The sequence below is a fragment of the Lepidochelys kempii genome, chromosome 17 (genome assembly GCF_965140265.1).
Source record: "Lepidochelys kempii isolate rLepKem1 chromosome 17, rLepKem1.hap2, whole genome shotgun sequence".
Lineage (NCBI taxonomy): Eukaryota > Metazoa > Chordata > Testudines > Cheloniidae > Lepidochelys > Lepidochelys kempii.
In genome coordinates this window covers 4684302-4711278 of record NC_133272.1, presented here as the reverse complement: position 1 = coordinate 4711278, position 26977 = coordinate 4684302, and the positions used below count along the sequence as shown (strand labels likewise).

At 47.4% G+C, this 26977-nt stretch overlaps 1 protein-coding gene and 1 pseudogene across 2 annotated transcripts in view; both read right to left on the bottom strand.

Moving 5' to 3' along the window:
* DOC2B (double C2 domain beta) overlaps positions 1 to 26977 on the bottom strand; it is a 129755-nt gene that overhangs the window by 64863 nt on the left and 37915 nt on the right. The window contains exon 3 of one of the 2 annotated variants that reach the window (XM_073316013.1): positions 7121 to 7195. The exons of the other annotated variant lie outside the window; for it this stretch is intronic. Coding sequence (XP_073172114.1) covers positions 7121 to 7195 — 75 coding nt within the window. The remainder of the gene's footprint in view (positions 1 to 7120; positions 7196 to 26977) is intronic. 2 annotated transcript variants of the gene reach the window in all.
* On the bottom strand, positions 1779 to 1878 carry LOC140899910 (U6 spliceosomal RNA; annotated as a pseudogene).

The following is a 26977-nucleotide window of genomic DNA, read 5'->3' as shown; positions in this document are numbered from 1 at the left end:
GTGAAAGGGTCTTCTTTTGATCCTTCGGCTCCACCTGGAACACAAGGAGGGAATTGATTCATATGAACATCTAACACCCTGCAAAACCAATTGTATTTCATGTCAGTCAAGCAGAGCTCCCTTTCAGCATAAAATAAAATCAGTGAATCAACTAGTATGGCTGTCAGGTCAGGAGGCAGCTTAGCTCTTCGAAAGGAAGCCCAAGTGAAAACAATCACTGCCTTGCAGGAGATGTTTCCATGGGGGGCAGGAGAGGAATAAAATCCCACAAGACCACAAAAAGAAATGATCTTTTCCAGCTTCAGCTGAGGTAGATTGTAATGCCTTGTTCACCTTAAATGTTTCCCAACTGTGTAAAATAGTTTCAAAATTAGACAGGTTCTCACAAGAGAGATTTAAGGAGGCACTGACAGCCATTTGTCTTCCTGGCAGAGTTCAGATCGTCTCTCTTTCATTTTATTAGTATCATTATCAACGGCACCAGGCATGTCTGGGAGCCACAGGCCAGGGGGAGGACTGGCTGTAAGTCTCCAGGCTCGCTTGGCACAAGATAAGCTGTTTATTAAGGCTGATTACCAGCGTGTTTTGAAAGATGGAGTAACTCAGTCGCAGGCAGGAATTGCATTAGGACAGAACGGCCAAACAAGCATGGAGGAAAACGCATGCTAAACAGTTCGTGTGTGTGGAATATTTTTGATCTCTGGCTGCTAGTTTGCATCATGCACTTAACAGGCCAGTGATACTGAAGTTCTGCTTCCCCCAACCCCTGGGAGGTTATTTATCATTTTCAATATATAGGAGAATACATCTACCATGTCCTCAAGGTGTGGATACAAGAAATAGCCCGACTTGATTATGTAAAGAGTTGTCACTTTGGATGGGCTAGCACCAGCAGGAGAGTGAATTTGTGTGGGGGGGTGGAGGGTGAGAAAACCTGGATTTGTGCTGGAAATGGCCCACCTGTTGATCACTTTAGATAAGCTATTACCAGCAGGACAGTGGGGTGGGAGGAGGTATTGTTTCATGATTTCTGTGTGTATATAAAGTCTGCTGCAGTTTCCACGGTAAACATCTGATGAAGTGAGCTGTAGCTCACGAAAGCTCATGCTCAAATAAATTGGTTAGTCTCTAAGGTGCCACAAGTACTCCTTTTCTTGATACAAGAAAAGTAACTCTCTGATCATTCATCAGCTAATGATACAGAAAATCTCCCGGACAAGGCAAGGAACTACACACTTCCTCAGGAAAGCCCTGGGTTAACAGGCCCGACAGCACCCGCTGAAAGTCAGGATTCAGTCAGAGCAAGGGAGGGGAGCAAGGACATGCTCAGCTCCCAATGTCCAGAGAGGAGTGAGTCGAGGGACTGTCAGCTGGAGGGGTGGCCTCCAAGGATCTAAAACGCACAGTGTTTTATATGGTAGATCAAACATAACTTCCTAAATTGTACCCAGCAATTGACTGGGGACCCAAGCATGAAACACAGCCAAGTAAGTTGGCAACACTAACTGAAGCTTCCCATCAGACTCCCAGGAGAAGCGCATTGCAATAACCCACTACAGGAGGTCACGAAGGTCCCCCATACAGAGCATTAACCATTAGCAAGAGAACAGAACAGACAACTCAAGAAAACTGCACCACTCACAACAGGGAGACAAAGCAGCTGTGGAGATTTTATTTGCTTTACAACAACAGTGGCCTGTGGTTTGGGGCTTTCCTGGCTGTTAATGATCACCTGGGATTAAACTTAAACTCCTCTGCCTGCTTGTTAATTTTCTTGTTTTAATATGGAACGCTTCACGAATTTGTGTGTCGTCCTTGTGCAGGGGCCATGCTAATCTTCTCTGTATCGTTCCGATTTTTGATATCCTCCTGCCTGAGCCTGCTCTCCCCTATTTGCACGAGCAGCACCATTCAGTGGGAACACTGGGCGGAAGACGGGAGTGGGAGGGATGGCCCACTCTCAGCCACACTCACTGAAGATGTCAGTATTTATTTAATTTCTCAGAGGCAAACTGAACAGGTTATTAAAACATGCAAGGGCTTCTATCCATCAGTGGAGGAAAGGGCTGGCATTGCACTAGCAACCTGTAGAGGGCCCCATGGGGGGAGGGGGTTGCTGGTGCTGTCCCAGTTTTTCCTAGTGTCACCTGAAATGTAGTTAGGCTGGGACTGAGGCATCGTTCCTGAATGGCCCTTGAACCTCCAGGCAGAGGGTTCAAGAGAAGCAGCTCCTAGTGCTTCACCAGGCCCACCAACACATGGAGGCCTGCTGCCTGGGGGAGGGAGGTAGAAGGTTATTTCTTTGTCTTGTGGATCATTCTGGGGGTTCCTCCTCTCTCTCCTATCAATAACGTGACATGTTCTAGCCACACAGATTGACCAGCAGCTCCGCTAGGGCCAATATTCCAGCACCGATCAGCTGACTGGGAGGGAAATGCAACTGATGCCTTTGTGTGTAACTTACTGTACAGTATCTCCACACTAGTGCCTCGTGATGAGAGCCGCAATCCAAGAGACTCCTTCCATTGACTTTAGTGGGAGTTGGAATAGGTCCTAGGGTGCGAACCCTTCTCCCACACACCATCCCGTAGTACTGTGGCTCTTCCAACATACTTCACAAACCCAGGCTCTCCCTGGGCAGTCAGGGCAGTGACCTGGACCTGAGTAAAGCTTACAGGAGGAAATTCAAAAGCAGGCAATGCTCATCCAGGCTTGGGTTTCATTATAAACCTGAAACTTGGGCCTATCTTCCAACGGACAGTGATCAAAGGCTGGCTGTTTCACGTAGTGGAATGGGCACTGCCAGAAACCTGGGGAGAGCCAGCTGATCTGAGTCAGTATATAATGAATAAATGAGGAGTACTTGTGGCACCTTAGAGACTAACACATTTATTTGGGCATAATAAATATGGGGTTAAAACCCAGTTCATCGGATGCATGCAGTGGAAAATACAGCAGGAAGATATATATACACGCAGAGAACATGAAAAAATGGGTGTTGCCATACCAACTGTAATGAAACCAATCAATTAAGGTGGGCTATTATCAGCAGGAGAAAAAAACTTTTGTAGTGATAATCAGGATGGCCCATTTCCAACAGTTCACACGAAGGTGTGAGTAACAGTACGGGAAAAAATATGCCATCATGTGCCAGCAATGCCCCTCTGCCATGTACATGGCCAAACCGGACAGTCTCTACGCAAAAGAATAAATGGACACAAATCAGACATCAAGAATTATAACATGCAAAAACCAGTCAGAGAACACTTCAATCTCCCTGGTCACTCGATTTCAGACCTAAAAGCTGCAATTCTCCACAAAAAAACGTCAAAAACAGACTCCAAAGAGAAACTGCAAAATTGGAATTAATTTGCGAACTGGACGCCATTAAATTAGGCTTGAATAAAGACTGGGAGTGGATGGGTCATTACGCAAAGTAAAAACTATTTCCCCATGCTAATTACGGTATGGCAATACCCATTTTTTCATGTTCTCTGTATTTTCCACTGCATGCGTCCGATGAAGTGAGTTTTAGCCTACGAAAGCTTATGCCCAAGTAAATGTGTTAGTCTCTAAGGTGTCATCCTAGTTTTTTTTGCTGATACAGACTAACACGGCTGCCACCCTGAAACCTGTCACCATGCAAGGCAGTGAATACATGCTATGCCTTCTCTCCCAAGCACTTACTAAAGACTATACCATCCACAGTTATAGTCAGACTCCTGCTAGGGCACCTCCGACGCTTAGTTAGTGATCACTCGGCTAGCTAGCTGGCTTGCCTAGGGAGGTCTGATCTGCTAGAGCAAGTTGTCTCAGACTCTCCGCAGACCATAACAGAGAAGTTTTCTTGCGTGCCAGCCACAATGGTCTGGCCCCACCTCTTCTCCCATTCTCCATTGCGCAGACCACTCCTCTCTCTGCCACAACCCCACATCACCACGCAGCTGCTTGCATGGCAGAGTAACATCAGGAGACCTTTCCCATGCCTTTGTGTAGCTTCTTTCAATGCAAGGAGCAGCCAGAGGCAAAGAGGAGTTAGCACCTCACGCCCAGCCAGCTCTGTGCGTCACCAGTGTGGCCCTGTGGCTCTCATTTTGAGAGCTGTTGCACTGGAGGCATTTACATGCACCCTCCCAACTGCAGGAAGAGAAGAGAAAGGGAAAAAGAAAAAGCACACAGGATGGGACAGAACCAGCTAGAGGGGGCATCTGTTTGTAATGAGCTGGGTTTCCAGTGATCCCTTCCCAAGCTCAGGTGCTAAGGAGATGCTTTTTGGATATCAGGCGGTGACGGACACAACACTAGCCCCTGAAGCACAGTGATACTTAGACAACGGATGGCAGCGTTTCCTCCTGCAGACCTGGAAGAAGCTGCAGAGAACACAGTAACCAGGAGAGCTGCGGTAGAGTGACAACAGCATGGGCGGTGTGCTAAGCATCAGACCAGTCCTGGAGAGCCAGTGCTGTCATGGTGCCACCACCATCCCCTGACCTGCTGTGAGCCAACACATTACTAATTCATCAAGGAAACCAAGATCAGCAAGAGACAGGGGAAATCTGCCAGTCATCACTCATCACCCAGCAGCTAAAAGGTGCCCCGCTGTTAAGCCCTAGCCCATGACTAATCCTGGTTTGTTTGGTTCATGCCGGGGGTTTCCAGTTCACTTCCCACAGCGATTGTACAAAAGATTCGGAAGAGGTTTGCTTTATGAAGAGGGGGGGTTCAGGGGGCAAGCCAGCCCACCTAGCAGCGTGACAGTTACCCTGCCTGTCTGCACAGGTAGAATCTAACTTAGACATGCCGGGGTGGTTGGGTGAGGGTAATGGAAGAAGCTCAACTTCCCTTTTCCCCCCACTTTCAAGTTCCTATTTGGGTCACTTTTTCTACTTGCTTCTCCCACCAATTCTGCCCAGTGTCTTTCGTAGCAACTCAGTCTCCCCCAAGTGCAGAAACACAGTTACAGAGCAGGGTGCATACCTGGGCACCCAAATCTCACACCTGGGCACTGAAGCAGGCCCCTGGGAACTGAGGACTGGTACTGACACACCTAAATGCTCTTTGCAACCTACTGGTATTGGAACACCTACATGTAGATGCCCAATTTAGCACCTAAATGTGATGCCCAGCCAACTGCTAGTGGAGAACCTACATCCAGATGCCAGACCTAGGTGACCACATGTAGCGAGACAGAGTGGCCTCCCTGTGGCCTCCTGAACTCAATCCACTCAGCCCCAGTAGTGAGCTAGAGGAGCTCTGCTGGTCATGCCAGCACTGCATGAGTGAACATGCAACTCTAGGCTCACTGTGGGAAGGATTTTCCGTGTTGAGGAAAGGGAGTCTCTGCAGAGTTGTGAACTATGACAGACATAAGCATCTGTATTAGTGACTTCCCTGGCAGCCTGCTCTACTGTCACTCAGCAGCTGGCTTTCAGCAGGCTTCTTACTGGGCCCAGGAAGCTTGTGAGCACTTCCATCACTCAAGATAAGTCAGTCATGGACAATGATTCCATGGAGTGGGTCACTATGCAGGCATAACATCTATGCATCTCACTGGTGACCATCCCAGACCTGGGTGAAATTCAATGTACTAGGGATCATCTTTAAAGCCCAGCATGTCTGGGACCCAGTTATTAAAGAGTGTGTCTGCATCTGTTGCAACAGCCAAGAGTTTTTCGATGGTGCGAGTGGCACAGTCTCATTGAAAGGCCTCCCTCTCCTGTTAGCACTTGCTACTAGAGTTGGTCAAAAACTGGATTTTCTTTCTCTGTGACAAATTTAGAGATTTTGAAAACAAAATTCATCCTGGATCAAGATGAAAAGACAAAATTTCTAGTTACTTTAGACTACTAATAGCCTCTCATTAGAAAAAGAAAACCAGATCTGATGACTATATTCCTGTGTAGTATCTCTCTAAACAAAAGCTCACTGGGGTAAGGATTATCGTTTTCTTTCAGATATTTACATGGCAAGGATTTGTAAACCTGTTAATAAACAGTCACATCCATTTTTTTCACAAAACAAATTTGCAATTTTGTTTGTTTGTTTGGGGTCAACTCACACACATTGTTTTGATTCTGACCCTTTAAAACAGACATATAGATATACATAAATAAAGTAAATTTCAAAATAAAAATAAAAAAGCTTCCTTCTGAAAACATCAACATGGGACACTGACATTTCTGAAATTTTTCCAATTTTTTCCTCTAAACAAGATTTTGTTGAAATCTATAGAATTTTGCAAAAAAAATTGGTTTTGTCAAAATGACATTTTAAGACAGAAAACTGTTTCGACCAGCTCCACTCGCTACTCAGATTGCCCATGAACTCCAGATCACGCTACATTTTTTGTGCAGTCAGACTTTTGCCCCGACTGTACCTTGTTGCTTGTGCCTGGTTCTTTCTTTGATTGGAGAGTTTAGGCCCAGTAGACATTTAGGAGGGATACCCTAAACTCAAATCCGAGCTCTGTAGTTTTTGCTGGATGCTGTACTAAGTCCCAAAGGTGAAAATCCTGGTTCCATTAAAGTCAATGGCAAAAACTCCCATGCTCAGTCTGCTACGCCTCTCTGGTTTTTGGAAAGGAGGACGCGTTTGATTGGGTAGCTTTGACTTCAATGGTTCCAGGATATCACCCTATGTGCTTCTGACAGAGATGCTTACTAAGATAGTAAATGAAAAAGGTCAATGTACATTTTGAGTGTATGCAATTTAATCCGTGCACCCTTTCACCTATGTCTCTCTACTGATACCATTGCTTACACGGTCATTCATCAGTGTGCTAACTCAGCCCCTCTCTCTTTAAGGAGAGAGAGACTTTGGGGACTCTCTCTTTTGTTGTACGGTACAGCTCCAAGCACGTTGGCAATGCTAGAACATGGATGTACTTGCAAATTGTGCATGCATATTCAAAGGAGGCTTGCTGAAAATCTCCCCCCTAAAATACAGCACATTATTTTACATAGCCAACTTGCACTGGAAAATAAATCCCAACCCACAACAGCAGCATTATATATTGCTATACCTAGTCAGTATATGGTACAATTTCACAAGGCAGGCAGAATTGCATAGCTGAATTGTGCACACGACACAGATTTCAGATGGAATTTAAAAGACAACTCACCTTACTAGCGCCCGGGAGTAAGTGCAATTTGACATATGGATCAGCCAAACCATTATGATCCATTGGCTTCAGGCCCTGAAGAGGAGATAAAAAAAGGCAAGAAAGGTTACAAAGATTACAACAGAGGCCAGCTCTTTACTAATCCATTTTCTATATCAAGAAATATACCCACCTAACAATTATCTCATTTCCCCGGAACTGGTTGATAGAAATGTATCAATGCCATGGAACCCAAGCTGTGCAGCAAAAAACCAGACATTCGGAAGTCAAATGCAGGGTGCAATTCTGACCAAGAAAGAGCCTCTGGAAGACTTCACTCCCAGTACTTAGCATTGGTTGTATCACATCCCTGCTGTTATTTTAGTAGCCAATCCTGGCACCCAAATCACAATTAATTCAAGAGTTAGGTAACTCAGCTCAGCAATTTTGGAGATAAAATAACAGGGTTCTGCCGTTCCATAATTGCTTATGTGCAAACACACCTCTGCTGTTGTGGCGGTACTTCAATGCACACGATGAGGGGCTGATGGCACCTATCTAATCCCCGTTATGAAAGCACCGTGTGAGGAAAGAACAGCCTTCGAACAAGCAGGAAGCTGCTGTCAACTGCCTGATGCTTTATTTGCAATGAGACCCCGGAGGCAAGAGAGTATGTAAGTAATGAACCTCTCACAGCCCTTACACTGATTATAAGGCTAGAGGGGACCATTGTGATCAGAAAAGCCAGGTCTACTCTACAAATCTGGGTTGACACAAGTGATGTTGGCATGAAGCTGCCAGTTAGCACATCGCGTCTGCGCATGCATGCTCGGCTACACACAGCACCGATGCAAGGACTCACCAGGAGTGCTCGTGTCAACGTACAGTCCTGTGCACTATGGGTAAGTGTCCCACTGTGTAACCCACCGCCATCCAGTGCACTGACTTTTGGGAAGTCTGGCAATATATGGTGGGGCAGAAACAAATTGCTCAGGCCACCTTGACAGCATGGAGGAAAGATTCAACTATGTACTCAGCAGGTGAGGAATGACAGTTGGATGCACTTTTGGAAGACTGAAGGGACGCTGGCATTATTACTCACAAGGCTGGATCTCACTGAAAAAACATCCCAATGGTTATAGCTGCCTGCTGTGTCCTGCATAACACCTGTGAAGCAAAGTGGGGAGAAGCTGCCACTGGGGTGGAGGGCAAGCTACTGTCTGCTGAACTTGAACGGCTAGACACAAAGGCGATTAGAAGAACTCAGCACGGAGCCATAGAGCTCTGGGAGGCTTTGAAAGAACACTTGGGCAGCGAGCCACAGTAGTGCGCTGTGGTGCACTGTGCTCTGCCTGGCCCTGCTGTCCTGGAGCCTGTTAGAAATTTTGTGGTGCTTGGTGTACATCTGTGAATAGAATACCGCCAGTGCGCTCGTTAATCTTGCAGTGCTTACTGTGCATCGATGACGATTACGCTGCGTTCGTTACTGATCCTGTGAGTTGCGTCACACTGCACAGTAACAAGTAAGTGGGTGCTTTCAGAACTGCCAGGCACTCCGCAGCATACGTTCAGAGCTAATAAAGACGACTTATTTTCCAAATAATAGAATTTTATTCAGTAACAAAACCAGCACAAATTAAAATCTGTGCAATTTAAAGGCAAATACATTAAAAACTTAGTAAATTAACGGAAGAGAATTTAACAAGGGGAAAGAACATTCCTGTCCATTTTACCTACACATCTAGCAACCGTGGGTCTCACAGGTCAGTGTATGTGAAGCAGTGGTTCCCCTTAATGTCCCCTCGGGTGGAGTGGGATGGGCAGGAATTGTGGCCCCTGATGCCATGTGGAACGTTGAAGGGGGAGTTGAGAGGTGCTACAATGGAGTTCTCCATGGACTGCAAAGGGAGGCAAACCTGCAATAGCTGAACCTGCAGGACCACAAGAGTCTGCAGCATGTGTTTGCTGCTGGAGAAGCCCTATTATGCCCTGGTGCATCTCCCTCTCCTTTTCCTGCCAGGACTTCCTCCTGTCCGCTCTCTCCTTCTCCTGGCTGTTTGCAATGTCCACCCTTCAGGCCCTTTGCTCATGGTCACACCAGGCACCGCAGCCGCCGAAGAGCACAGGCACCAATCGGCCTCCCTTCAGCCCCTGTGCCAACAGAGGGATGAACAAAGCCCATTATCTCTGACCAGGAGAGAGCATGGGTGCATTCTCCCACCCCGGAAGCCTCACTAGTCCTGACATCAGCAACGCAGCTACCCACGCAGGTTACCTAGGTCCTTCCCTAATACCATGTCCCCTTCCAGGCCTTATAAACCATCCCTGTACATTCCAGGGAGCTTCCCCTCCTGAGATGGAATGGCCCCATGGAAGCACCACTCTCTCAGATTACTCTCTTATGTGGTTTCCCCACTCTGCTCACTTGCCCCAGTCAGACTCCTTGCTAGGCTGTGCAGTCCAGATGGTCCTGTATTCAGAAAAGCCACCTGGGCATCCAAACAACTACAGAACAGCAAAGGTCAGCAGTGACCTTTGGAAGTGCAGAGCAAGCAGATCATGTACACGGGGCAAAACCCCTGACCACCTCCCATACTGCAAACCCCATGGACCCTGTAACAGGCATTTGCTGGAAAGCTGAATATGTGGGTGGGGGCTGGAGCCAGGCGGATGCTGCCAATAGCCCTAGGGACCATCTGAGCATGGTGAGTCCTTCTTTGTTACTTTCCACGAACACTGAAGTGCATGGCTTCTGCCCACACACTAACAGCTTCGGAGGAACTATTTTATACCTGCACACAGCTCAGGGTATTGAACAGTTCACTCTCCTCCCATCATCCAGTCAGGCAGCAGCAACCATACCATGTGACCCAGTAACCCACCAAACCCCCTGCATGACAAAGTATGTATTGTCCAAGTTTAATCAGAGCAAACCACTGGCAGAAACATATTCACATCAACTACTGGTCCAGTGATTGCACACAATGAATAGGTTTGTGGAGATCAAAGCCTGCTTGTGGATAACTCAAAGCGGAAACATTGGGTTAAATCACTGGAATACAATAGAATAATCCACCTAGCTCCATACATTGTGCATGACCTCGGGGTGGAGGGGTCCTTTATTCTCACATATCCTGGATTTGCAGAGCAAGAGTTCTGGCTGTCTCTGGTTTGAGGGTTCTTGCAAGGAGTATGATGCTTCTCGTGGGCTTGGTGCATGCAGACCTCTCTCTACCCTACAGGGAATGAGTCGAAACAGCATTCTGGTCTGCAGAAAAAAGTGAATTTTGCTTCTAAATCAGAGCCATATAACCGCCAGTTGAAGGGATGAAAATATCATTGGTGAACACAGGCTAAATGGATTTGCTTTAACAATGTTGCATTTCAATTAATCTCCTCAACCCAGCAAGTGAGGAACAAAAGGAAAGAGAACCACTGGAGAAAGGCGATTACATTAGTTATGGAGCCACTGCCTGATAGGCTTCCCAGCTCCGGAGCTAGGCTCATGATACACAACAGAACAGCAGATCTCCTCTATTGTAAAATCTGGGGCCAGATCTTCAGCTAGTACAAACTGGCTTAGCGTCAGTGGCTCTATGCCAATTTATACCAGTCAACGATCTGACCCTATGGATTCAAGAAGAAAATAACAGACGGCAGCATAGTCTAGTTGGTAGGGCATTGGCTTGGGAATTAGAAGAGCTGGGTTTTCTTCCCCTTTTGTTTCCTCTCCCACCCTATGTCTATCATGTCTCTTTAGAGAGTGTAAGTGCTTTGGGGAAAGGAATGTCTCTTTGTATAGCTTTGTCTACACACAAACTTGCATCAGTTTAATTTTGGCTTAAGAGTGGCCTACTTTGATTTAGTTTAAACTTGTTCTCTGTCGACTTAAGGAAAAGTCAATTGGGAACAGGTTTAAGTTAAACTGAGAAAAGCCACTCAAACCAAAATAAGAGCATCCACACAGAGGTTGAACCAATTTAACTAAAATAAGTTTAAATTCACATCTTCGCTTATACCATTGCAACAACTTTCCTGTGTAGACAAGCCGTGTGTGTTTGTGCAGTGCCTAGCACCATGGTGCCCCAATCTCCATTGATAATAATAAAGAACAGGATGGGAGAGACCAAGCTGGAGTGGGATAAGATGGGGGAGTCTCCAATCTCTGACAGCACGCGTTACTGATTCACCTGAAGAAGAGCTCTGTGTAGCTCGAAAGCTTGTCTCTTTCACCTACAGAAGTTGGTCCGATAAAAGGTATTTCCTCTCCCAGTTTGTCACCATTCCACCTGTCAAATGTGAACTCAGCAGAACAAGACGATGCCATAATCCACCTCGTAAACCAAACTCACCGTTTTCTTCAGCCTCTGACATTTCATTACCAAGCAAATCCATGGGGTTATAATTAGGGAGGTATATAAGACTGTTTATTCCAAGCAGATGGCTGCAAGAGAGCCTTGAGCCAGCACTGAGCTTTACTGACAACACACTGTAGCAGACAAGTTTCAGAGCTGGGGATGGGGGTCCAGAAGCATTCTCTCTGCAGTATTTATTCACTGACAGAGAGTAAAGCTTGGGGGGAACTAGAGAGCAACCAGTAGTGCTTGTGATGCATGTGAGCTCAAACCCACAAAGCTGTTACCGTTACACCCAAAGGCCACAGGTCTAGATACTTTTTGCAAATGATGCAATGATCCAATTTTAGGAATATTTTATGAATATGCATCACCTCATTTGCATTAATCCAACCCACCGTTAACTCCATCAATTCCCATTCTCTTCCCCATCAAATTAAAAAATCCTCCTTCTCAAACCCATAATTCCTGCCCAGCTCAGTTGCCCTCTGTCAGGAGATAGAAGCAGCAGTAGTAAATATTTATTTTGCCGGAGCTTCCGAACACTCCAGTTGGGATCAGGGCCTCAGGGCACAGGACATGCACAAACACAGGTGTGAGACAAACTTGGTCCTGAAGGATTTGCAATATAAAGCCTAGAAGCAGCTGCTCAGGAACACAGAAAAGGGAATCCAAATTCAGGAGTTTCTAGGCCAATTTGGAAGACCAACCTACAACAACATACCATAGCTACCCCATGCTGGTTTCAACTTGGATCCTGGTAATTTGCTGAGAATCCAGCTGCAGGAGGAGAGAGAAATGATGGCTTTATCCCTAATCCTCTTGAATGAAGGTGATTGAAATAGAAAATGGCATGAGTGTAGCTCAGTGGGGCCCGGGCCTCCTGGTGCTACTGCAAAACAGGTAATGAAAGCCATAATCTCTTCTCCTTAACCCCATGTCTTAACCAGAGAAGTTCGCTACTTATGCATGAAGTACTGTGCTAATGAAGAGAATGGCCTGATTCTGCCCCCACTTGCCCCGTCAATCGGGAGTTGCTCTGCTGAAGACAATGGAGTTAACTTGGGGATGGAGGCAACATTGGTGTTCACCACCTGAGAGCAGTTGCTCCCCCATTTACATTAGCTAATAAAATACGCAGGTGAAAGCACCCTCCTTGCACAAATTGTTCCCATCAACCAAGGATCCTAAAGCCTTTCCCAAACACTAAAAGCCCCTGTGAGACTGGGCACAGTATTATCCCTATTTCACAGACTGGCTAATGCAGGGGTAGGCTTAGCTTGACACATGGCTGAAGCTCATTTCTTGGGAGATGGGATTAAGGAGGTAAATGGAGCAGCAAGCTGGAAACAGAATGTCTGTACTAGTGAAGACAAGGGAGGAACCCCCAGGGAACTGTTCACAATGGACAAGAGAAGTCAGGAATGCAAAGATGAGGTAAAGAGTAAGTCGTGCATGGACAGAGCATACTGTACAAGGACTGGTTCCTGCAAAGTGATCAAGCCAATCCCAAAACGTGTGATGCAATGTATGGGAAATGCAATGTAATGTGTCAATGTATATAAAGGAAGAGGTCTTCTGTGTAACTTTGAATGTGTGGTATGCCCTATATCCACTGATCAACTCCACCTACCTTGTTATATGCCAAATAAAGGAACCTGAGCGACGAGACTCAAGTTGGACCAAACTCTTGGGGAACCGAGTGAATGAAATCTTAGGGGAACCCCAACAGCAGGCACAGAGGGAAGAAGGCATTGCAGAGAACAGAGAACCTGAGCTGTAGCCTGCTGAATTCAGTCCGAGTTTTTCTAGAGACATTACTGGGTTTTGGACAAGCCCAAAGTTCAGGAGCTTTGATTCCTGCCGCTTGCCTTTTATCACTAGGCAACATGCCCTTACTGCTCTCAAGGGGGATCCCCAGTACTGATAGTCCCAGCCCTGGGGGCCAGCCTTGCTCACAGCCTCCCTCTGTAAGGTGCTTTGCACTTGTCCGTCATGCCAGGCTGCAAATAAAGAAGTAAATGAGCGAATCCCTCATGAAGATAGATGGAAGAAGACAAGCCACTTTGTAATTCACCCACTGATTCATTTCAATTAAATTACCTTCAGAGTAGGCTATTAAGGGCTTTTTAAACAGATGCAGCCAGGAAAGCTGAGTGACAGAGGTTTGGAAAATGGTCAGAAGCTCCTGATGTCATTCCTCTCTCCCTCCCAAACTGCTTGATGTGATTTAGGCACATGGTATGGCTAATTTTAGCATGAAATAGACAAGCCCTTGCTACAGCCCAGTAGCTGCAGTTCATGTCTGCTGTGAATCCCCTCCCAGCTGGCCCCCAGCTCCGAAGCTTGGGCCAATGTGCATCCAGCACTAGGATCAGGCAGCACCCACCAGAGGCCTTAGCTCCATCCCCATTCAAGGCTAGATGATTCTGGGCAGCCTCTATGCATGGGGCAGGGGAGAAAGCACAAGGAGTTCCTCCACCTTCCTGTGCCTGGCACAAGGGCTCGCCAGAACCTCACTGGGGAGCACAGGCCCTGCTCCCAGCAATTGCTCCGGCGGCCTATGTGGAGGTGTGTCCATCGCGCACACACCACCCAGCAGGGCCAGCTGCTGTGCTAGGTGAGAACCCAGCCTATTCACAGCCTCACGGCAGAATCTTGCCCTCAGAGACACCCAAAGCAGTGCCACAACGAAAGCTCTTGGGTAGCATCCCAGCTCCCGCTGCCCCACCTCTGGAGCAACAAAGCCTTAGAAAAGCTCAAGGTAGAAGTTGAGTCTGGAGCTTAGGGCTCTGGACAGGGATCAGCAGATCTGGGGTCAGTTCCTGCTGAAATGGAGCTTGCAATCTGGGCTGCTCAGTTCCCCAAAGTAATTAACGTGAAGCATACCCTGAGGTGCCTTCGCTCCAACACGAATGTGCCTTGCCCAGCCCTGCATCCCCACAGTGAAGTGCAGACTCAGCTGCAGCCGATCAGTGTTTAAGCAATACAATCCAATCAGCATAACACCTTCCAATGCAAACGGTGGGTGACGTCACTTGGGTTTGCAGTATCAAAACAGGCTGAGAAAAAGTTAGATGGTAAGGATACTGACTGCCCTCACTGGGAGAGTGGGTCACCAAGGCAGCTTTCCCGTCTCGGAATCTGAGTCTCCATGCTGGTTTAGAAGGTCAACACGTGAAAATATGTTTGACCTCCTCCCAGGCCCCTTTGTCATGCATCACAAGGTCAATGCACTATTTGATGTGACTATCATGACTACTCAGGAAAAAGACGTATGACAGGAATGGCAGAGGTTGGGGGCTCCAAGTCTGGGTGGATGTCCATCAACAGAGCTGCGTGTGGGGAGCTGTGAGTTGAAATTGAGCAGCATCAGCACGGCTGTGTAGAGGGAGCCTAGGACCAAAGTATACTAGGACAGAAGAGTTTAGCTGCATAGACAAAGCTGGCTGATCACACTATGCATGGATCTAGGTGATCCTATTACACCCTGATCCATCTCCTTTTTACACATCAGTGGACAAACTCCTATGGGTTTTAATGTAGTTTCCCATTGGCTTCAACAGAAGTTGGATCTACCCCCACTTTCATGAGAACTCAAATCCATTCAAGCCCAGATGAATACAACAGTTCCCAGGATCCTCCTTCTTCCCTTTTTTAAAGATTGGCACTACATTAGCCTTTTTCGAGTCATCCGGGACTTCCCCCGTTCGCCACGAGTTTTCAAAGATAATGGCCAATGGCTCTGCAATCACAGCCGCCAATTCCTTTAGCACTCTCGGATGCAACTCGTCCGGCCCCATGGACTTGTGCACGTCCAGCTTTTCTAAATAGTCCCTAACCACCTCTTTCTCCACAGAGGGCTGGCCATCTACTCCCCATGTTGTGATGCCCAGCGCAGCAGTCTGGGAGCTGTCCTTGTTAGTGAAGACAGAGGCAAAACAAGCATTGAGCACATTAGCTTTTTCCACATCCTCTGTCACTAGGTTGCCTCCCTCATTCAGTAAGGGGCCCACACTTTCCTTGGCTTTCTTCTTGTTGCCAACATACCTGAAGAAACCCTTCTTGTTACTCTTGACATCTCTTGCTAGCTGCAGCTCCAGGTGCGATTTGGCCCTCCTGATTTCATTCCTACATGCCCGAGCAATATTTTTATACTCTTCCCTGGTCATATGTCCAACCTTCCACTTCTTGTAAGCTTCTTTTTTATGTTTAAGAGCCGCTAGGATTTCACCGTTAAGCCAAGCTGGTCGCCTGCCATATTTACTATTCTTTCGACTCATCGGGATGGTTTGTCCCTGTAACCTCAACAGGGATTCCTTGAAATACAGCCAGCTCTCCTGGACTCCTTTCCCCTTCATGTTAGTCCCCCAGGGGATCCTACCCATCCGTTCCCTGAGGGAGTCAAAGTTCCCTGCTTTCCTGAAGTCCAGGGTCCGCATCCTGCTGCTTACCTTTCTTCCCTGTGTCAGGATCCTGAACTCAACCAACTCATGGTCACTGCCTCCCAGGTTCCCGTCCACTTTTGCTTTCCCTACTAATTCTTCCCAGTTTGTGAGCAGCAGGTCAAGAAGAGCTCTGCCCCTAGTTGGCTCGTCTAGCACTTGCACCAGGAAATTGTCCCCTATGCTTTCCAAAAACTTCCTGGATTGTCTATGCACCGCTGTATTGCTCTCTCAGCAGATATCAGGAAAATTAAAGTCACCCATGAGAACCAGGGCGTGCGATCTAGTAGCTTCTGTGAGTTGCCGGAAGAAAGCCTCATCCACCTCATCCCCCTGGTCCGGTGGTCTATTGCAAACTCCCACCACTACATCAGTCTTGTTGCTCACACTTCTAAACTTAATCCAGAGACACTCAGGTTTTTCTGCAGTTTTGTACCGGAGCTCTGAGCAGGTTTGTTCAATATCTTCATAAATGATCTGGAGGATGGTGTGGATTGCACTCTCAGCAAATTTGCGGATGATACTAAACTGGGAGGAGTGGTAGATACGCTGGAGGGCAGGGATAGGATACAGAGGGACCTAGACAAATTGGAGGATTGGGCCAAAAGAAATCTGATGAGGTTCAATAAGGATAAGTGCAGGGTCCTGCACTTAGGACGGAAGAACCCAATGCACAGCTACAGACTAGGGACCGAATGGCTAGGCAGCAGTTCTGCGGAAAAGGACCTAGGGATGACAGTGGAGGAGAAGCTGGATATGAGTCAGCAGTGTGCCTTTGTTGCCAAGAAGGCCAATGGCATTTTGGGATGTATAAGTAGGGGCATTGCCAGCAGATCGAGGGACGTGATCGTTCCGCTCTATTCGACATTGGTGAGGCCTCATCTGGAGTACTGTGTCCAGTTTTGGGCCCCACACTACAAGAAGCATGTGGATAAATTGGAGAGAGTCCAGCGAAGGGCAACAAAAATGATCAGGGGTCTGGAACACATGACTTATGAGGAGAGGCTGAGGGAACTGGGATTGTTTAGTCTGCAGAAGAGAAGAATGAGGGGGGATTTGATAGCTGCTTTCAACTGCCTGAGAGGTGGTTCCAGAGAGGATGGTTCTAGATTATTCTCAGTGGTAGAAGAGGACAGGACAAGGAGTAATGGTCTCAAGTTGCAGTGGGGGAGGTTTAGGTTGGATATTAGTAAAAACTTTTTCACTAGGAGGGTGGTGAAACACTGGAATACGTTACCTAGGGAGGTGGTGGAATCTCCTTCCTTAGAAGTTTTTAAGGTCAGGCTTGACAAAGCCCTGGCCGGGACGATTTAATTGGGGATTGGTCCTGCTTTGAGCAGGGGGTTGGACTAGATGACCTCCTGAGGTCCCTTCCAACCCTGATATTCTATGATAACAATGCGATCTACCATGCTACTTGCCAGGCCGCAAGGAATTCTCCTGAAAAAGATTCATTTTCCAACTGCAAAAAAACGCACCACAACTCTCCAGAGATCAACGGCCTTGCTGCATTCTAGCCATTGCCAATTTCTCCCTGCACCCGCAACATGTAGCTCACGGCAGATCAATAGCATTTAATTACAAGCAGCGCTAATCAGCCTGTCTATTAACTACACGTTAGAACTGTATAGAAATCACAGGAGATAGATCGATTCCACCACCCTTGATACACACACAAGGTGGTTTCCGGAGAGCACTCTGGGCAGTTAAGAGGCAGCCTAGCAACCACTCTCACAGAGCCTGAGGGCTCCTGCCATTAGTCAAGTTACCACAACAGTTCCCTAGACTGCCTTAGAGGTCTAACCATACTCCTGGCCCTTCCCGTCAGAGGATTTTACAGCAGTGTAAGGAGGGGGTATGAATTATCACCCCTATAGGTAGGGAAGACACACTAACCATGGAGGCTGAGAGGGATTAAGAGCCTGGTTTCCAGAAGTCCTGGCCTCCCACATAATTCAATGGATGCTAGAGGTGACCAGCCACTCCGCAGAGGAGGCCTTCGGGGGCTTGCCCAAGGTCACTCAGTGGTGTCAGCGGCAGAGCTGAGAATGGGACACAGCGCTCCCAATTCCTAGTCCCCTGCTTTGGCTGCTAGATAATGGGGTTTCCCTGCATGGACCCCCACTGCCTGACAACGTGAAAATGAGAGGCTGCCAGGCTCTAATCATTAGACCATACTCCCTTTGTACAGCCAGCGTGGGCTCTACAGTGCTACCAACCCCAGTTCCAAATGTAGTTTTCCACAAGGATGCCCTGTGCATTTTAATAAAGGAAACATCCAGCCCCAGAGTCTTACCTTGGGGTGAAATCATCCCTAATGGTTTTCCTGGCTATTTCTCTTCATTTGTAGTGAGTGTTGCCCCTTGCATGCCATTCTGGAGTGAGCATGCTGAGCCTGCAGCTTCCAAAGATGGGAAGTCACCATAATGTGACAAGTTAGGCAAGCCCTGGCTGGGGGCAGTTTCAATATCCCAGGAGTTTGACGTCCAACCAAATGATATTACCAGACTTTTACAGGGCCTGCTCAAAATTACTCAGAATTTCACAATTCAGGTCTCTGCACTTCTGAGTTGAAAAGGCTCCCTGCAGCCTCTTGCTCAATGAAATGAGCCAACTTTATACAGCCAAAGTCTAAGCTGGCTGAAAAAAGGATTTTTCCAGCTAACATTGCCTCTTCCCTACAAGCTAGTGCTAAGGCAATTGCCTGATTCACTACAACTGGGCTCATATGGTCTTTCCTCTGTTCAAGGAGAGAGTGTGTTAACCCTCTCCTCATCAAACACTGACTGGAGTCTGTACACAGGGGAGCACATTCTGCTCTCATTTACCCAGTGTGAATTCAGAGTGACTCTCACTGAATTTACGCTGGAGTAATTGAAGGTGGAACCGATGAGGAGGCAGCCACGAGAAGATGGATCCTAATGAGATAAAAGTGAATGAATGAAAAACCCTTTGCTGGCACAAACCTTGGCATCTATTTAAGGCAAGTGCAGCTGTTTGGATCTGCTTTTTCTGCTGATGTACGTGTTTCATAAATAAACTTATCTGAAAATATAGGAACAGCATTTGGTGCCTCATCAAATGGAACAGTCCCATCGGCTTAAGCAAACAACAGTAACCCTACTGAGCATTGAGAAAAAGCTGGATAATTTTTATAACCATCAAGAACATCTGTGGCTATGCATGCTAAGATAAGGCTCAACATCAGAGCTCGTGCTTCAGGGTGTGAGCTACTGGGCTGCAAAGATCAGAAAGGAATTCAATCTCTTCTCCAGCATGGCAGAAATAACAAGGTTCACAATAGGGATGAATGGGTCTCCCTCTGAAGCACAAGACAGTGACCACTGTCCTGGAAGAGAAACAAGACTAGAAAGGCCAACACTTAGGAAAAAATTCTATGGCATTTAATAGCAATGAAACCAATAGGGTTGTATAGAATTTAACATAGAACTATATGCTTTCTACTGAGCCACCCAAAAGAATTTCTATAGCGGGGTATAATTCTCTGTTATATTCTACAGCAGGGGTTGGCAACCTTTCAGAAGTGGGGTGCTGGGTCTTCATTTATTCACTCTAATTTAAGGTTTCGCGTGCCAGTAATACATTTTAACATTTTTAAAAGGTCTCTTTCTATAAGTCTACACTATATAACTAAACTATTGTTGTATGTAAAGTAAATAAGGTTTTTAAAATGTTTAAGCAGCTTCATTTAAAATTAAATTAGAATGCAGAGCCCCCTGGAGCGCTGGTGAGTGACTCATCCTCTAACATCAAACAGATAGATCTGGACTGAGAGCATTCCTTGCTCTCTTGTCCCAGATCTTTTACTACCTCCATCCTCCAACGCCCTCTGCTAATACATTCGGAATCATGCTCAGCTCTCAGAAAGTGCTTTGTATTTTCAAAGCTCTTTTACAAACTGGAATTCCTTTGCACAAAATCCGTGCGAGGTGGGTGTGTGCTGTTCTCCCCATTCAACAGCTGGGGAAACTGAGGCATGGAGATGGGAAGGCTCAACTGTTTGGCACCCAAGTCTACACTTAGGCATGTAAAGAACAGGCCTAATTTCCAGAGGAACTGAGGACCCCCAGCTTCCCATAGTACACAGCAGCTCTGAAAAATCAAGCCACCCATTATGGATTTAGGAACCCAACTTTAGGCACCTAAAGTGACACTGCAAATAAGCGTCAAGAGCAGGAGTGGAAGAGAGGAGTTCCTGAATCCAAGACATGCTGCTTCTCCTGACTAGACACCCATTCTTCGCTGCCTGGAAGTGCTGGAGTTTGGATCCTTGCAGAGAGCCAAAAGGCAGACCCGACGCAGGAGAGAAGGGGACATCCATCTACCAAGGCTGTTCAGGTGGCATCAAAGGGCCTAATTCACCACTGCCATAGGTTCCCTTCTCCCACCCTTCTTGTCTGTTTAGCCTGTTAGCAGTTTGGGGCAGGAACTGTCTCATACTATGTGTGTATGCTGCATCTAGCACAATGGGGCCAAGATCTGAGCTGGGCCCCAACAGCTACCATAATGCATGTAACCCTAATGGCAACACTGCGCTATTTGAGCTTCTTCAATATTCATATCTGCAAAACGCATTTCAGTTCTAATAATCTAAAACATCTGCAGTAAAAAATGGTGACCTACCTTTCGTAACTGCTATTCTTCGAGATGCATTGCTCATGTCCATTCCCTTCTAGGTGCATGCGTGCCCACATGCACAGTCGTCGAAGATTTTTGCCTTAGGGATGGTGTCCTGGCCGTGGGAGTAAAGATGCGCCAGATCCTTGAGAAACCTGATTGCCATGTCCTGAGTGAAAGCCAACCCCCCTTCCCCTGAAGCAGAAGATGGAAGGCCAAAATGGTGGCCAAGTGGAACTTAATAGATGAAAGAGACAGATCCTGGAGCTTGAAATGCAGAAGGTAGTCCAGGATTGACTGCAGTGAGGCCCGCACAGGCTGAATATCTTGGTCCAAGGTCCGGCACATAAACTGCTTCCATTTGGCCATGTAGGTCGCCCTGGAGGAGGGCTTTTTGCTCCCCAACAGGACTTGTTGGGCATGGGCCGAGCATTCCTGTTCCTCCGCATTCAACCATGCAGCAGCCAAGCCATCAGGTGCAACACTGCCAGATTTGAGTGCAGAAGGCTGCCCTGGTTCTGAGACAACCAGTTTGGTCTGGCCAGAACTGTAGAGTGCAACTCGAAAATATTATGTCAAGCACCCAACGGTCCAAAGTTACTTGTGAATATGCCGACCAAAAGGGGAGCAGTTGATTGAGGAAAAAACAGGAGGATGAATCCTGGAATGTGATGGGAGTGTAACCTCAAAATGCTGGAGATGGTTTGTCTGAGGTGGCCAGGGAGGAGTAGTGGGAATATGGAACAGGCATCATGGGCACACCTCAAGGGTTCCAAAAGGCCATTGAGCAGGCCACTGGCCCTGCTTCCACACCGATGCTGTGGTGGATGCTGGACCGGTTTCTGGGGCCAATGGGGATCCTCCTCTCGGCGAGGGGCTGAACTCTGGCTCTAACTCGGACCATTCCCCTTCTGGTGACCAAGGCAGGACTGTGGAAGACTAAGTCTGCAGGAGGACCTTTGTCAGAGACCAATGCCTAGGGGGCAGAGAGCGGCATCTGTCCAACAAGTGGTACCGGAGCAGTGGAGATCAGTGCCGCAACAGCAAGACCGACACCTGGGAGATTGTCTAGGCGATAGGGACTTACACCGGGGGGGGATCTCTGTCAAGATGCTGGCTGGTACCGAGAATATGGAGACTGGTGCCCCAATTCCGGTGTTCCATGCCTCGTGGAAGGAGAGCGTGGTGCCGGAGACCTGGGTCTTCTGGCCAGAGACCAAGGTTGTGGGGATGGGGATATATGTCTGTGATCCGGGAACTGATGGTGCTTCACCGCTCTCTGGGGGAGGGGTCCCATGGCTGGCGGTACCAGCAAGCCCATGAGGTTGTTGGCCGCCTGGGCAGCTTTGGGTGTTGAAGGTCCCAATAGCAGCCAGGGTCCCCTGCCACTCCCAGGAGTCGGATCCTCATTGGGCTAGGGGGTCCGACTGTAGCAGTACCGCCTTGTAGCTCCGGGGCAGGTGGGTGCCCTGAGCTAGGTCCTTTGCCCTCGAGCCCCCTTCCCCTCCTAAAACACCACTGGGGAGTCTCTTCTTTTCCAGCTTTTTGGGCACTGGTGAGGGGGAACGGTGCCAGACAGAGCCTGGTGCCGGCAGGGAGCTCTGTACCAATGCCAAGGTGCTAGGCGTGAAGACCAATCAAGAGGGCTCTGACGCTGGATGGAGTGCAGCCTCCATGAGGAGGGCCTTCAAGAGGATATCCCGCTCCTTCTGAGTTCTGGGACAGTTCTTGCAAATTCTGTACTTGTCCTTTATTTGGGATTCCCCCAAGCACTTCAAACAGCTGCTGCGGGTGGGGGGGGGCGGCGGGGGTGTCTCTAACAGCCATCAGCCTGTTGCATGAAGAACATGGTTTGAAGCCCAGGAACAGGGCATGCCCCGCTCCAGGGCAAAGTCCGAGCCCCGACTGTAACAATTAAACTAACAACAAACATTGAACTAAATGGCTAACTAAGTACCTGAGAACTATATACAAAGAGAACAACAATGGGCTGTTAAGAACTGCTAATGTTCTTAAAAAGAAAAGGAGTACTTGTGGCACCTTAGAGACTAACCAATTTATTAGTTAGCTAATGTTCTTGCAATGCAAGACAAGGCTCTCTGACCAACTGTCATGGGAGGGGATAAGAAGGAACGGAGAGCGCATAGGGCCGGAAGCTCCTAACATACCAACGCATGATTGTGGCAGTCCAGAGGGTGCCACTGCTGACCCGACGGATACTGCTAAGGCAAACACCGACGACTGTGCACGTGGGCGCGCACACACTTAGAATGGAACAGCCATGAGCAACACATCTCGACCAAGGACAAAGGTAATGGAATTATGATTTTTATCATGACTGTGTCCCAAGACCATATTCCAGACTGACAGACAACTCCTACCCACTGTTGTCTGAGAATAGGACCTTCATGTTTCTGCTCGTTTTATTTTTCTATCTACTTTTAAAAACAATAATTTTCTAGGGCCCCAATCGTGCAACGGAATCCACACAGGGACCCCATTGTGCTAGGTGGTGACACACACAGAACAAAAAGACACACTGGCTCAAAGAGCTAACAATCTAAGTAGAATTGCAGGATCATGGCCTAATTCCTTTAATGCTCACAATTTATATTGAGGTTACATCTATAAAGAGCTGATAAAGTGTCAATAAACAATTGCAAAAAGAAAAGGAGTACTTGTGGCACCTTAGAGACTAACCAATTTATTTGAGCATGAGCTTTCGTGAGCTACAGCTCACTTCATCGGATGCTAGACATTACAAGCATGTTACAGACCTGAACAGTCTGTATTCCAGCTGGCTGGAAGACATCTGTAGAAGGTATTCTAGATGTTTAGACTCTTGGATTCTATGTCAGCTGATTAACTATTAATCATTTATTAATCCTTTATAAACTATTCATAACTGTGCTCTCAATACAAAGCACAACCTGCTGAAGTCAACTCTCTAATTCATTCTGGCAACTTTTTAATCTAATAGAGGAAAAAAAGAAAAAAAAAAACCACCTGCTGATGAAACCATAGTGACTCAATTCTTGCCAAGCAGAGCCCAGAAGTTGCTGTGTGTCCTGACTTGCCCAGAAGAGTCTGCAGGACACTGCTCTCCATCCCTCTCCACCTGCCACGTGGGCACAAATTGAGTTCCAACAGTAAAAACCACCGTCTGCAGAGTGCGGGGAAAGGAGGGGGCTTCGTTACCTGGCACATTCTAAACATTTGTCTTATTTATAGACACTAAGGAGAGACTGGTCTGTGCAGAGGCCAGCTCACTGAACTGGAACTTCTGGAGGAAAAGAGCTTGGCGAAAGCTTGTATGGTCCCGTGAGGCCCGCTTCAGTCAGTGGGGGTTGCATGCGGCAGAGTGGCACTTTCTGCAGGATTGGGGCATCAGGGAGAGCAATGCCAGATGGAACGGCAGTGTTTATCGGGTTTTCATTTCACTTTCTGCCCAACCTCCCCGCCCCACGCTCTAGTAAATTCCATCTAGCCCACAGGCCATTTTGGGAAACAATACCACTTTAAAAAAAATAAAAAATAAGCGCTTTTTATTTATTTTGTTTTTTAAAATGCTCAAGCAGTGCCCGGGTATCTATTTATTCACATTTCCAGTAGCTCCTACAGATGAGTCACTTCCCCCTCTGTCCTTTACTTCTCCTGCCTGTATAAGGGGGACAGTGACACTTGGCTGTTCTATGCAAAACAAACGGAGCTCTCGAGTTGGAAGGCTCTGTATACGAGTTGAGCGTTTTTACCATCTAATTGCCAATAACAATGACGCTTGGCCACCAAGCGGCACTTTTCAGCCTTCTGTCTCAAGTCGCTTTTGCAAAGACCAGTTGGTATCATTATGAATCTCACTTTGCAGATGGAGAAACTGAGCCGCCCGCAGAAGAAGTGACTTGCCCAAGATACAGGCCAGAAGGCAGGGGTGGAGCATGGAGGAAGAGAGACTCTTAGTTCAGCCAGAGCTGCCTCCCGAGAGGCACATTCTGTATGACTGAGAACACAACAGGCCTGATTCACAGTTACTCGCGTCCTGAGCTGGTGGAAGGGATGGAATGGGAGGACTTTAAGCCACCTGCGCACTCCCACAATTCAGGACCCATGAAGGACCCTGCCGAGCTTCCACTGTAAATTAAGCAGCTTCAGGACTCTTAGCATCTAAGCATGCCCTAGTCCTGCCTAACTCCCAGAAAACCCTTCCTCCACCTCTCCACTTGCCCAAACCTCCCATTTATCTAACTCACGGCACGTTTACATTGGGAACCCCTGGAAATCAGTAGTGCCTTTTCTTGAATGCCTGGAAAGCACCGAGCATCCTGATAGTCCCGCTGTCAATAAATAATAACAAAGCAAACCCCCTAACCTGTACCAGGAAATGTACCACAGAACACATGCACTGTGCTGGCTGAATGGCCTAACCTTCCAATGAGTTCAATGGACAAAGGCTGCAGAGGAAAGAACTGCCAGCAATAGGATTCAATACATCTCACGTTATTTGATTCAACCTGCAGTAAATGCAGGCCAGGACCTCCTAGCCCCAGCGAGGAGCAGTTATCAGGACTCAGTAGATACTCATAAACAGATATAAAACAGCAGAAGATCAAAATAAATAGACAATAACAGGAGCAGATCAAAGGGGAAGGAGTTTTTATCTAAGAGGGGGTGGGACATGTTCCAAGAGCGGATGAAAAACTGAAGGCTTCTAAATGCTGACTGTAAAAGCAGAGATGTAGCCTCAAGGAGGTGTCGTGCTGGAGAGACAACAAACTAGACTCGTCCCTGGTGGAGCCTCCATTGATGCCAATGGACATACATGGAGTTGTCCCAACAATCTCCCTGGCCAAAGGTGGTATTACTATTCATTTGTATTGCGGTAGTGCCCAGATGCCAGGCGCTGTACAAACACAAATCATACAAATGGTTCCCTCCTTATCGACTTACCCGTTCCTCCCCTGCCCCCAATTCTCTCACAATCTGTCTAGATTTGATCACACTCGAAGGCAAAACCTTTACCAGTGACCTCAGCACCTCCCAAATGCATGGAGTATGTGACAGTCAGCTGTGCTGATGATGTATTGAGATAGCGGATGTAAAAGCAGTGAGGTCACTGGGATGTGAGTTGAATGATGCTGGGGGTACACACTGCTTTTGGATATGCACTGGAGATGGAAATGGAAGCCTGAGGGCATGCTGGAATTCATACTTGACAGCACTGCAGGCTCTTGGAAGGTGCCAAGAATGCAAGAGTCTTGCCACGTAACCACTTACTTCCAGGACTTAAAGGCTTGGGAAGAATGGGGTGAGTCCTGCTGCAGCCTTAACTGTTACCAAGTGCAGCATGTGTTTGTTAACCCTGTACATCTCAGCACAGCTAATACTCAGCCTCCCTCCCTCCCTCTCTGTGCAGGAAGACTAGCGTATACGTATTAGTGCCACAGACAGGAGCCTGTAATAGGCTTCAGCAGCTTTGGCAGTCAAGAGAATGCTCCTTTCCATTAGCTTTATCCAAGCCAAGCTTTAACGTGAAGGTTCTCCCAATATCTACACACAGTCACACTGGGTCAATCCAGCAAACTGCATTTGTAATGCTATCAGAGCAATTCATTATCGAATACCACTCACCTTTCAACTGGATTAGCAAGGCTCTGGGTGCAGCTCATGGTCTCTGTGTATATAATGTCTTCTGCAGTTTCCACAGCATGCATCCGATGAAGTGAGCTGTAGCTCACGAAAGCTCATGCTCAAATCAATTGGTTAGTCTCTAAGGCGCCACAAGTACCCCTTTTCTTTTTGCAAATACAGACTAACACGGCTGTTACTCTGAAACCAGCTCTAGGTCTACATCTAGTTTTACATCTCTGCATCTACATAAAAGCTACATCTGGGAGATGGGGGTCCTGACCCTTACCTTTCTGTGAGTGAGTTTTGGCAGCTTTCCCCAGCCAAGAGATGAAATGAGAGTGGATGGATGGCACAACAAATAAAACAGAAAAGTGGAGAGAGTGAGAGAAGGATAGAAATAAACAGAACAGTAACGTTTGAATATCATGGCACAAACAGGCTGAGTTTTAAAGTGATTTTCCAGGATCAAGAGGCCTGTTCCCACCATTCACAGTGCTGTACAGCACCAAACGCAACAGGGCCCCAATCTTGACTGAGGCTGCCGGCAGCGACTGCAGTACAAATAAGGATGCACGGGCATCCCTCATGTTAATCAGAACAGGAGCTCCCCACAGCATAGCAAGGGAGGGAGGAGAATAATAGGAGAGGAGAATCTGCAACACTTACTCTGGTGGAGCAGTGCTTATGCCTGGGAGTCGTCCCAGGATGCCCAGCAGGGTATCTGCAATTCACTGGGACATCTCCCCAGCTATAGCCATTGGGGAAGACCATCATTCCTCCCTGGGTCCGTGAATGGAGGCACTGGGAGTGGGAGC